This window comes from Hyperolius riggenbachi, chromosome 5 (assembly GCF_040937935.1).
Source record: "Hyperolius riggenbachi isolate aHypRig1 chromosome 5, aHypRig1.pri, whole genome shotgun sequence".
Taxonomy (NCBI): domain Eukaryota; kingdom Metazoa; phylum Chordata; class Amphibia; order Anura; family Hyperoliidae; genus Hyperolius; species Hyperolius riggenbachi.
The window spans coordinates 17,027,741-17,040,694 of record NC_090650.1 but is presented as its reverse complement, the minus strand read 5'-3'; the positions used below and the strand labels follow the sequence as shown (position 1 = coordinate 17,040,694).

The window sequence follows — 12,954 nt, the reverse complement described above, 5'->3', positions numbered from 1 at the left end:
CCCTGAGCCTTAGTAGCAAGGGCTTATGGGAGCTCAGTCTGGGCAGGATAAGGAGGAGGTTACTAACCAGAGATTTCAGAGGCAGAGGGGAGGAGGAAGGAGGAGAAGGGAGTGGAGTTTTCACAGGCTGAAGATGCAGAGCAGCTTGCCTGTGTGTAATGTGACAAACAGAGCATGGCTGCTGTCATTGTATCACAGGAATAAATAATCATAAACTGTTGAAGCTGTTTGCAGCTAGATTTGCTGTGTAAACTATCTAAACTTTAGATAAGGTATATAGACAAGTTACTTGTTATAGTTAGTTTTTCATCTCGGATCTGCTTTAAAGTGCGCCTGAATTCAAAACTTAAAAAAACCCCAAACATTTAGATACTTACCTCAATAGAGAGGAGCCTTTGGATAGTCCCGAGGTTACCTTATCTCCTGACACCCTGCCATCCCAGCGCTGTCTCCCTCTAAATTGTGGAATATGCTGCTTGTGGCCACGCCCCTGTCTGTGTAGGAGGCGGAGCACGGTCTTTCTGCACAGGCACCAATAGAGTTCCCATCTGCACAGTGCCACAAAGCCAATCCCACATGCCTTGTTCCTACGTGCATGAGCGGCTTCAAGCTACAACACGGGTGCAAACCCTACTGGCACCTGCACAGAACAGCTGCCCTTGTACATGGACGGGAGTGCAGCCATGGAGGAGAAGAGGGTTCCGGCTAGCAGCGGAGGGGTCTGATACTTTGGTAAGTATCACCACCAAAGCATGTTTATGCATGATTCATTTAAAATAATGTTGCATATAAAAGTCTTTGCCTCCTCCAGGGCGTTAACTACTAAGACCGCTCCACGCCAATGGGCGTGGCTGCAGCGTCAGGTCCTGGAGCCGGATACTGAAGGAGATTGTGCGCAGGGTGCGCGCGCATCTCCTTCTCAGGGGGCGGAGCTCCGCCCTGTCTTAAGTCTCCGACTGTTAGATGGTGTGATCGCCGTCTATTTACACAGTACAGCGCTGCGAGCAGCAGCAGCTCTGTACTGGGGACAGCCGCGTGACATGGCTGTCCCCCTGGGGGACAAGAGAGCGATCGGCTCTCATAGGCAGAAGCCTTTGACAGCCGATCGCCGTGATTGGCTGGCGGGGGTGGGCGGGATAGTGGGGAAAAAAATAGATTTATGTAATAAAATTAATTACAATAAATATTTTAAAAAAAAAAAACCCCAAACAACTGGGAGATCACGATTGGTGGGGAGAAAAGGGGGGGGGGGGGGGGGGGGAAATCACTTGTGTTCTGTGTTGGCCTTAAAGCTGCAGTGGCCAGTTATGAAAAAAACAGCCTGGTCTTTAGGGGGGTTTACCACTGTGGTCCTCAAGTAGGATACCAGAGCAGAAATTGCCATATGTCATGTGTGGGTGTTAGTAGCAGATACTTACCTTGCCTTCTGTTCCCCTTCGTCACTCGCCGTTGTCCAGCTTAACACTCACATAACCTATGACCCGGACATACTGTGCTGCGCATGCCCATTCTGCACCCTTGTGGCTGCGCTAAATGACATAGCCATACAGGCGTGCGCTCCCTCCTGCGTACCTGCGTGCGCAGCATGTACTGCTCACTACAATGGAGCGTGCAAGCCAGGTCGCAGGAGCAAGCATGCGTCTGTATGGAAACAGCATTGAGAGCGGCCACAAAGGTGCAGAACAGACGCTGTGCGAAGCCCTCGTTTGCTCACAAATCTGGTTCTTCTGTGCCCCAGCGTTTGCTACAAAGGAGTGTACCCAGAGGCGTAGCTATGGATGGGCAAGGGAAGCGACATGTCCCCAGGCACAGCACTGTAAGGGGGCGCAGAGCATGGCCACCGCACCCCCAAGTGAGTGTGAGGCAGCTCATTGGCTGCCCGAAGTACCCCTGCTTCACTCTCTCCCTCTGCAGAGGAGAAGTGTTAGCAGCAGAACAAGAGGCACATCTAGCTAACTATAGGGGGTACATTTGGCTATGTAAACGAGGGGAAGGGAGGCACATCTGGCTGTCTAAAGAGGGGCACATTTGCCTATCTGAACGGAGAGGAGGGAGGCACATCTGGCTATCTAAACAGTGTTTTTACATTTGGCTCCACTCATGACCACACCCACATTCTGATGGGTGGCCATGCCCAATTTGTTCAGGGGAGGGCGCAAAAACTATTTGTCCCTGGGTGCTGAAAAGTCTAGCTTCGCCTCTGAGTGTACCTTGTGCATAACATTCATGCTTATCAGAACGTGTGGTGATGTGTATCTGCAAGCCCCCCAATTGTCCCAAATCCTGCGGGACTGTCCCGATTTGGGGGGCTCTCCCGCTATCCCGTTTTGGCCCCCCAGTGTCCCGGCTGGCTGGGCAGAGAGGGGGGAAAAATGATCATGGTGCCAGTCCGGTATGCGGGATGGGCCGCCATTACATTTCTCCCTCCCTTCCTCCTAATGTGCCCCCCAGTCCCCCCCTACTTGCAGAGTAAAGTGCGCAGCGGAGCAGGCTGTCATCTAATCTTACCATTGATCCTCACGTATCGGCATCTGGCTTCACTCTTCTTCCTGTGACGTCACAGGAAGCAGAGAAGAGCAATATGCCGGTACGCGAGGATGGACGGTAAGATGCGCACTATGCAAGCAGGGGGACACTGGGGGGCACATTAGGAGGAAGGAAGGGAGGAATGTAATGCTGACCCGCATCCCACATCGGCACGGCTCAATCAATTTGTTTTTGCCTCCTCCCCATCCATGGGCACCCTCACCCTCCTCCCCACATTAGTTATTTAGTTTGAGGGAGTAATAATTAAAAAAAAAGTTAAAAAAAAAATCTTTTTGGTGGGCGTGACTTTTGGTGTGTGTGTGTTAGGGTGTGGTTGGAGGTGTGGCCTGTGTCCCGCTTTCTGATGTGAAAATGTTGGGAGGTATGTGTATCTGTCCTGTCCCCCTCACACTATAGGCCTGATATACGAGGGAATCTCCACTGATCCACAAGCATGTCTGGCAGGGGTGACGTGACTGCCCCAGAAACCCTGGACTGGAAATGTAAAAGCTTGTTGGTCATCAGGTGGACAAGGTAAATCAGACTGCAGTATTACACAAGTATTTCATGTGCATTGATTGAAGTTAAGCGGAATCTGTACGGCTCGGCTGCAGACAGTGCCTAATCCAAGCTGTCAGGGGCAGCCAGGCCGTATCTGATTGGCCGGAGATAGGACTGTATATTGGTCGCGTCTGAGAATTCCTATTGGTGGAGAGGCTCGCGATACTCCCGCTTGCAGCTCTGATCTGTGTTGCTGATTGTACAGAGGCAGTTCATACGCTGCAGCTTCTGTCATTATAGGATGGGGTCTGTTCCATTCCAGTCTATGGCGGCGCCCTTCCACCTGAAACAAAGCACAGAAATATCACGTAGTATTCAAATGTACTGTAAATGCAAATGTGCAATGTAACATTTTTCTAACTTTTATTCCACTAGGGGCAGATCTATCAAAACCTATGCAGGGAAAAATGGAGGTTCACTGGTTCTGGAGAGGAGCAGATGCCGAAGCGAAGCATTCTGATTGGCCGCTGTGAGCACATGCTCCACTTTTACAGCGTTTCTCTTTGCACTGGTTTAGATGAACCGACCCAGCGGTGATGGTAAGCTCAGAAACAAGCGGTGCAGCGTGAAATAACATTAGGCATTAATTGTAGCAATGCGTGGATTGCCTTGAGAGGATAGCGTAAGCCTGCCATACACTGGCAGATTGCCACCTGACATGCCCGAAAGACAGATTTGGAGAAGGAAGGACCCGGAGAATCTAAGGACCAAAATAAAATAAAAAACAGAAATACAGGTGCCATTATTGCACTATGTCACGGTGTTGAGAAATGGTAATTACTCACATTTTCCTGGTTGCTAGGGAAATGCAGCCACCGATAAGGCCTGCGGAGGAATTCTCACCACCGCTCGAGTTTGTGGCAATTCAAAAGTTTTATTGCTGAAGAAAAGGGTATGACAATGCGTTTTGCAGGCTTTACCTGCTTCCTCGGGTCAATAAAACCCTCCGAAAAAGGGAAGGAGCTCGGAGGCGCTCATACTGGTTCACTAAAACCAACACGGCACTTTTTTTTTTTTTTGGTGGGCATTAGTGGCCTGATGAAGCGAGTAAAGCCTGCGAAACGTGTTGTCATACCCTATTCTTGTGGATTAAAACTTTTGAAATGCTACAGTAACATTGGCTATTGTTCTTCAGGAGAGGTAAGCTAAGTATTGCCTCTTGCTTTTAAACTGAATTTATTTTTTTTTTTATATACTTCCAAAAGATAGATCCTTCTCTGATCGACATCTGATCGAAGAGACATCTATTACTACCACATACTACACATCGATTTTTTTAAGACGTTCAGCATGATCTCTATTAAAAATCAATATTACCGCTGCTCCCCCAGAGCCAGTGATGGGCCCTCAGGTCTCCCCCCAGCTTTATTGCTCCCCAGGGTCCCTGTAGTGCATTAGTGCAGCTGAGCAGGGCGGGGCCGAGAGAGGCTTCAGCCTCAGGGCGCAGTGCAGGAGGGGGCGCACAACTCACTCAGCTATCATTCCCCTATTGTGTTTGAAGCAGAGAGAAATAAGAAAAGGGGATACATGGCAGTGACAGCAAGCCAGATAACTAGAGATTAAGGTGTAGGGGTCCCTGTGGTGCCTCTTAGTCTAATAGCAATCAGTGTGTGGCGGCTGGGGTGGGAGGGAGTAATGGAAGGGCGCACTTAGGTGTCTCAGCCTTGGGTTCTGGAGGACCTTGTCCCGGCTCTGCAGCTGAGAACACTCCCGTAGCCCTCCAGTGTGCGTCTGTAAACTCCCGATCCCTGTACTCCGTGACCCGGTGTTTCATGAGTACATACATATTGACGGGTCATGGGCCATGGAAGCACGCAGGCGCGCTGGCTAAAGAGGTGATTGTGTTCCTCTGCTCTACAGGTGCCCCAGGAGGACAGTATTAGCTGGCGGGTGGGGCACCTGAGGGGCGTGTCACCAGCTCTAGCGCATACATGCTATCGATCGTACATACCGCCATGACCCACCCCTTTCCACAAAAAGTCATATTCGATCTATAATGTTGATAAATTATAGGCTAAAGTTTGATTAGCTAAATTCTGATTGGCTGGCCATGTTAGGGCATCGATCTGATGAGGTACATATGAGCCTTGCTGGGGAGGTGAGTGTCAGCCTTACAGAGAAGGGGAGTATAAATCTTATCTGGGAAGTGAGCGTAAGTGAGCCTTACTGGACACGCGAGACAAGCCTTGCAGCAATATTGGGAACAAAACATCTGAATATAATGAAGGCATCTTCTAAAGATGGCCACTAACGGTCCAACTTCTAGCGAAAAATCGTTTGAGCGATCAGAAATTCTGATCGGAAGAAAAATCGTTGACTGCACCACCAACGAACCAATCTTTGCTTCCTACCTATCGCAACCAACAAGAAAATCCAGATTTTGGTTTGACAAAAAATCCAATCGGATTACCATTTTTATAATCGCTCATAATCTATTGTGTCCATCCAACTGAGATTGTTTACAACCAATCCGATCAGAATTTCTGATCGTTCAAACAATTTTTCTCTAGAAATTGGTTATTTGGATTCAGCCTGGCTACATGGAAAGCAGTTGTATCCTGTCTCTATGGCCAGAGATACGCTAAGTCCCAGATTTCCAGCAGTTCTGCAGCTTGGTTCTCTATGGTTGGTGTTGTAGATCTACATGGAACATAACGAGGTATCTGAAGATACATGTGACTCCCTGGATGGATTCTCGTGTTCCGTAAAGAAACGAGTGTGTCAGCAATGTTCCCCCCATTAAACCCCGTCTGGAAACACATGGAGAACACTGAGCTCGCTCGGCTGCTTCCAGGACATCTGGATGCTCTTAGCGTTCGGTGGGCAGAGCTCCACAGGACTTCCACAGAGACCTGACGCACTCTTTACATGAAGGCCAAGAATACAAAGGACGGTTAACATAGGGAGACCAGATTTCTTCATTTCATTAGATCTTCTGTATCCGCCACCGCACCCAATTGGCTGGTGGCCACGCCAGGCTCTTCCTGTAGCTAATATGTGGCAAGGCACCCCGGCAGACACAAGTGGCAGATGTTTTGAGTGGTGGAATAAAATATCCTCATAAAATAAGTACTTTGTCCTCAAGTAAAAAACACTCCCTACCTCCTTCTGCTCACGTAACATTTGGAACCTCAGCTGTTGTCAACAATGGGGCCCATCTATACTCACCTACATGTTCCTAACTGAAAACACCCTCCAAAAAAACTTCACTGTTACTTCTTGCATCAGTGCTGGCCTCAGTCTACACACCACCCCATTTCTGGGTTGAGCAGATTAGCTTCACCCTGTGCCACAAACTTCCAGGCTGCAACTCATGATGCTCCTCCTCCCCTCCATACTGTAACCACTCCTTCCATAATTCACTAGAACAGGAAGAGTGGTCAGAGGGAACAGGAAGGACGGAAAGAGGCCGTAAGCCTCAACACCCTTAAACACTGGAGGAGAGTGATGTGCATACTACACTACCTTCCCGAAGGAAGTGCTGGAGGCCAAGCCATAGCAATGATGAAGGGGCCCTCTGTTAGTAGGGATCAGGCATCTGGCTGGAAGGCTGGACGGTAATCTAGGTGAGGGGACCCAGCAGGAAACCTCACACACCAACGGCCAATCTCTGCTCACGGCTGGTTGCATCCACATATTTGTAAGAAATAGGGGACCCAGCAGGAAGCACTAAAATTGCACACCTGCATCCTCTGCTGGGATGTAAAAAATGTAGCTGAATGACAAGAGACTAGACCAGTATGGGGTATTCTGGCCAATCCAGCTGGCTGATCAACTCAGAGCGCCATCGGTTGTTTATGTGCGCAGACCTTTATCTAGTGTGTGTACGGACCTTGCCTCCTTTCCAAGGTGGGAGATAACTATCACAGATGCCTTCATGCAACCACTGCTTACTACTCTAGACCTCCCTACTAGGTGGGAAGTGCAGTGCACTGACCACATTTATACGATTTATAGGGTGACCCTGGGGAGGACATCTCTGCAGAGTTATATCAGCAGCACTTACTTGGTTTTGATGCAGAACTCCAGCGGGGGAATCAGCTCATCGTCTCTGTCTTCTGCACAATTCCCGGAGGTATCTATAAAGAAAGGAGAATGTGGGTGGTCCGACCAGGGCGCTGCAACTCACAGGGATCATGCAGGGGCGTAACTAGAAATCACTATGCCCCCACCCCCCCCCCGAAAAACTTTAGATGGGGCCCCCTTCCCCTGCACACTTAATAGGGACTGTCTACAAATCTTTGTCTACAAAACTTTCTATGTGGCTGAGCAGATGCAGTCATTAAAACAATTGCGCAGAGAGGAGAAAGTTTTTTTTCTCTCCTTGCCCTTGTCTCTGAAGACAGGGCCCCCCGTGGCTTTTGGGGCTCCCTGCAGCTGCATCCCTTGCAGGGTCTATTGTTACGCCCCTGCATGGACACCAAAGAACTGCTAACACTATCACAAAACACGTGTACACTGATCAATGCTTCCAGGGATGAAAACAGGGAATGGATGATGTCTATAAAATGTTCCAAGGCTGGCCTCGATTTATTAAAATCCAGCTAAATCCAAAATTATGAAAAATTACATGGCACCCAAAATGTATTGTATGTAATAGTGAAGGTTGCACAGATACCGGGGGTTTTATGGCGAGGGGTTGGGTGGATAGAGAGGTCGTTAGGCATCAGTGGTGGCGGTTAGGGTTAGTCATGGGTGGGTAGGTTAGTCATCAGGTGAGGGAGGACTCGTGAAAATACGGCCGATAGTAAAAAATATCAGTAAAACTTAGCAATATTTTACCATCGGAAATTACTACTGCCCATTTGTAGAATTTCGGTAATTTCACAGATATTTTACAAGCGGATATTTCCGGCGCCCAAATTTCCGCAGTGCCCGTTTTGTATGTACGCCTCCTATCACCCTCTTGAGCTCATCATCTGGCCTCTGCTCCATTACTCAGGCTAGCGGGATTCCGAGCGAAGAGGGACATACTAGTCTAGTCAACTCATAGTCACTACAGGGTCACCTAAGTGTAGAAAACTTCCAATCAATCTGATACTATTCACTGGTCAACTCACCGACAGTGAGGCGGATCTCCTCCTGCTGATTGGCCAGACCGTCGTAGTAGTAAAGATCGAACCTCCGCTCAGCCTTCCAGTCGCTCACCAAATCTCTCTTCGGGCAAAACAGGACACTAAAGTGACTTTCGCTGCAGACCACCCATATGGGATACTTGGGGGTCTTCAGGTAGGAACCAACCTGAAAAGGAACAACCACTTTTGACAACTATTCATTTATCACTAAAACGACATTGGGCAGCCAGTGATCTGCTCAAACAAAGCCTAAAGGTGTCCACTAACGGTCAAATTTCTATGGAAAAATCGTTTGAGCGATCAGAAATTCTGATCGGATTGGTTGTAAATAATCTCTGTTGATGGGTTCAATCGATTACGAACGATTATAAAAATAGTCGTCTGATTGGATTTTCATCAAACCAAAATTTGGATTTTCTTGTTGGTTATGATAGATAGGTGGCCACTAACGATCCAATTTCCAGCGAAAAATCGTTCAAGCAATCAGATAATTCTAATCGGAAGAAAAATTGTTCGCTGGATAGAGTACTGATTAAGGGCACCGCCTCTGACATGGGAGACCTGGGTTGGAATCCTGGCTAGGGTCAGTACTTATTCAGTAAGGAGTTCAGGGCAAGACTCCCTAACACTGCAGGGTGGCCTCTTGAGCGCGTCCCAGTGGCTGCAGCTCTTGAGCACTTTGAGTCCGACAGGAGAAAAGCGCTATACAAATGTTCGGATTATTATTATTATTATCAATGAACCAATCTTTGCTTCCTATCAATCACAACCTGCAAGAAAATCCAAATTTTGGTTTGACGAAAATCCTAACGGACGACTATTTTTTTTAATCCTTCGCAATCGATTGAGCCCATCAACGGAGATTATTTACAACCAATCCGATCAGAATTTCTGACCGCTCTAACGATTTTTCGCTAGAAGTTGGGTCGTTAGTGGCCACTTTAAGTCTAGGCAAGAAAAGAAAAACACCTGCATGTACCTTGATAGGTTACTATTCTATTGTAAAACATTTAGGGCTTGATTCACTAAGACAAATAGCATGCCTTATCAGAGTTAACACGCCTTATCAGAGTAGCATAGCGAGTGTTAACTTATGCCTGCTAATTGTCACTGATGACAGGAAACTTGACAGGCAGCCTATTGGGCCAATCAAAGTGCAGGGATAATGTCCTGTGATTGGACCCGCAGGGGCTCAGGGCAGGACGAGTGGAGCTCTCATCATTGACAGTTAGCAGGCATAAGTTTGTAGCGCTCGCTAGGCTACTCTGATAAGGCGCGTTAGCGCTGATAAGATGTATTAACTCTGGTAAGGCGTGCTATTTGTCTTGGTGTATCAAGCCCTTAATTTGTAAGGAAGCAGACACCTATTTTTACTGAAACGGTCTCGCTGGCCGACCCAGGTAACTATGTACTGTGGTTTGTCTGCTACCCGTGCTATGAGTGAACATGAGAACTGCCATGTGCTTTAAAGCTGATCTTTTGCAAAGTTTATCTCTGCTGTGATTGCTGCATCATATGGTGCATTTCTGCATTGACTGTTGAGCTGTGCTACTACGGGTATAACAGTGCTGGAATTGCTTCGATAATTACTACGATCTGAATACTGCTACTAGACAAGCACATGTCTCTGGCTATGACTGCCTGCAATACTTACCTGAAATACGCTTGAATCAAGTTGCTTCTTGCTAACTGGCTTATGCTTGCACTCTACCAATCAAATTCATTGTCCAATACGTTTTTGAGGACTTGTTGTAAAGCTGTCGACAGCATTACATTTTCAGAATGCCTATTTGGGCTTATCAGTCATTGAATACTGTAGATCAGGGGTCCCTAACCACCGGGCCGCGGCCCACTGCCGGTCCGTTGGCAGTTTCCAGTTGGGCCGCGGCGGGTCTGTCCTATCGCCCCTCCCCACCGCCGCTCATGTTACCTTATGAGCGAGCGGCCGCTTCCGGATTCCCCCAGGCGCCTCTCTTCTTCATGCAGCATCTCCGCTAACAGTGCGTCTTGCGGAGGAGGGAAGGAGGCGGGGCAGCGGTTGCCATGGTAGTGGCGTAGCATATCGCCGCTACAGGAAGCCGCTGCCCCGCCTCCTTCTCTTTTCCGCAAGACGCGCTGCTGGTTTCAGAGATGAGGCATGAAGGAGAGCGGCGCCTGGGGGAATCCGGAAGCGGCCGCCCGCTCGCTCATAAGGTAACAGGAGCGGGGGTACCACCTACCCATACTACGGCACTATACTAGCTTTACTGGGTACTATACTAGCCATGCTGGGCACTATACTAGCCATGCTGGGCACTATACTAGCTATACTGGGCAGTGGCCACTATACTAGCCATGCTGGGCACTATACTAGCCACGCTGGGCGCTATACTGGGCAGTGGGCACTATACTAGCCATGATGGGCACTATACTAGCCACGCTGGGCGCTATACTGGGCAGTGGGCACTATACTAGCCATGCTGGGCACTATACTAGGCAGTGGGCACTATACTAGCTATGCTGGGCACTATACTAGCCATGCTGGGCACTATACTGGGCAGTGGGCACTATACTAGCCATGCTGGGCGCTATACTGGGCAGTGGGCACTATACTAGCCATGCTGGGCACTATACTAGCTATGCTGGGCGGCACTATACTAGCTATGCTGGCCACAATACTAGCCATACTGGGGCACTATACTAGCCATGCTGGGCACTATACTAGCCATACTGGGGCACTATACTAGCTATACTGGGCACTTTACTAGCTGTACTGGGGCACTACCTACCCATACTGGACACTATACTGGGGCACTACCTACCCATACTGGGACTATACTAGCTATACTGGTCAGTATACTAGCTATACTGGGGCACTATACTGGGGTAACTATACTAGCCATACTGGGGCAACTAAACTACCTATACTGGGGCAATGCAGCTGCACCCCAGAACCCCCCCCCCCCCCCCCCGTAACCCGCTGCGCACGACACTGTTCACTAGGTCGCGCACCCCATACCTTTAAACCCCACCCCCCCACCCCTCCCGGTCCCCGGAGAAAAATTTGGTCAGAAAGAGGTCCCCGGGCCGGAAAAGGTTGGGGACCCCTGCTGTAGATGGCTTTGGACTGATGGTCATTGATTTATGGTACCAAGCGATTTTCTAATATTGCAATCTACTTGATGCTTGTTGTGGGTGGGAGGTTTGCCCTGGGGGTGGCAGGGGTTGGGAGTGGGCGCAGGACTGACACATTTTTAATGTTTTTAGTGATACATTATTGGGTTAATAAAGGTTTTTGATAATTTAATGCATACTATACCCTTCCACAATCTTATCTCACCAATTGTTTTTTTTGTTATTTATACTAATCGATTAACAATTAGGCCCCATGATCTACAACACAGGACATCCTATGCGGTCATGAAGAAAACAAATGATATGGGTCCAATACAAGATAACTCCCGAAAAAAGCCACATCAAATGAAAAAAAGGTACCCTCTTCCAGTCCACAACTGGGGCATAGGTCAGAGTAACCTTGCCTGTATTTAGCCAACACTATAGGTGTGAGATATGCTTCATAGAGGGAACAAAAGCATTGGATCCTTGGCTTTTAGTGTGTTGGTCTATCCCAGTGGTCCTCAAATTAAGGCCCGCGGGCCGAATGGGGCCCGCCGAGGCATTTTCACTGGCCCTCAAACGCAAAATGTATAATTTATAGATGCTGCCCACTGCACCTTTAAATATCTGTGGCCCGCATATAGAATAGCAGTGCTGGCCCCACCCATCCACACTGTAGAAGCCAGTGAGCAGTCATTCGCTAGTTTCCAATCCAATTCTGCATCAGGTGACTCTGCTGTCCAACTGGTTGTCAGCTGGATATGCTCCACTGTCTGGTGCACAAAGACGTTCTTCGGCCGCCGCATGACTGAATGGAGGCTGCTGGGAGTTCTCCTCCAGGCATGATTGGGGGGAATTACAACCTAGATTTAATGTGAAGTTTTTCAACATCATTTTATGTATGTTCTGGCCCCCTACAGTCTGAAGTATGTTGACCCGGCCCTTGACTGAAAACATTTGGGGACTAGTGTCTGCTAGAGCTCTGGCAAACAGACTGTGCACCTCGTTGGAACCAGTTGTTATCCAAACCGTCTTACCCAAAAGACTTTATTGTGCCTGGTTTTGTCAAAAACATGAATGTCAAGGAGGGGCTGCTCGTTCTCGGTTGGTAAGCCCGATGTACGAGTGTTTTGTAACGTAGCGGGGGACAGGTCCGTATGTCGCAGGAACAATGCAGGAATGTAAAGACGTAAAAGGCTTCTTCCTTGTTTGTCCTCTGACATTTTTCCAAAAAGTCTTAAAAAATAAACGTGTGTTGGAATGAAGAACGCTAAATCCCTTTCCTTTTCATCTAAGCCGGGCCTGGCTCTGATAGTAAGCGCAGATGTTTAGAACATATTACTTTTGTCCTGGGCGTACATTCCTGCATTATCCGCAGCCTCTTATTCAGGGGAATTTCCTCTCCGCCGATCTCACAATCAGAGTGGTGACCTGGGGGCTCGTAGAGGTCACCCGGGGGTTACACCGGCCACTGCGGGGTCAGAGGAAACTGCTGGCGGCAGGTGACCCCAACACCTCTGGGATGAAGAGAGAAGTCCCGAGACAGGAAAATAAATCCAGCGCTGCAAGTTCATGCCTCGAGTGGAATTACTCCCTTGTGCTTTAGTGGAATGGATCATTAAGTGGAACTCCGGGCAAAATGATCATCAAACCGTGGCCATCATTTGTATTATACGAGCACCAAGCGAAAAGTTTT

The 12,954-nt window shown here is 48.5% G+C and overlaps 1 protein-coding gene across 1 annotated transcript in view; it reads right to left on the bottom strand.

Annotated features, from left to right (window-relative positions):
- Positions 1-2,556: 2,556 nt before the first annotated feature.
- The window catches only part of MINDY4 (MINDY lysine 48 deubiquitinase 4), a 167,868-nt gene continuing 157,470 nt past the window's right edge, over positions 2,557-12,954 (bottom strand). Inside the window, exons 16-18 of the mRNA XM_068235119.1 lie at positions 8,148-8,328; positions 7,094-7,166; positions 2,557-3,370 (exon numbers count right to left, since the gene is read on the bottom strand). Coding sequence (XP_068091220.1) covers positions 3,322-3,370; positions 7,094-7,166; positions 8,148-8,328 — 303 coding nt within the window. The 3' untranslated portion in view covers positions 2,557-3,321. The remainder of the gene's footprint in view (positions 3,371-7,093; positions 7,167-8,147; positions 8,329-12,954) is intronic.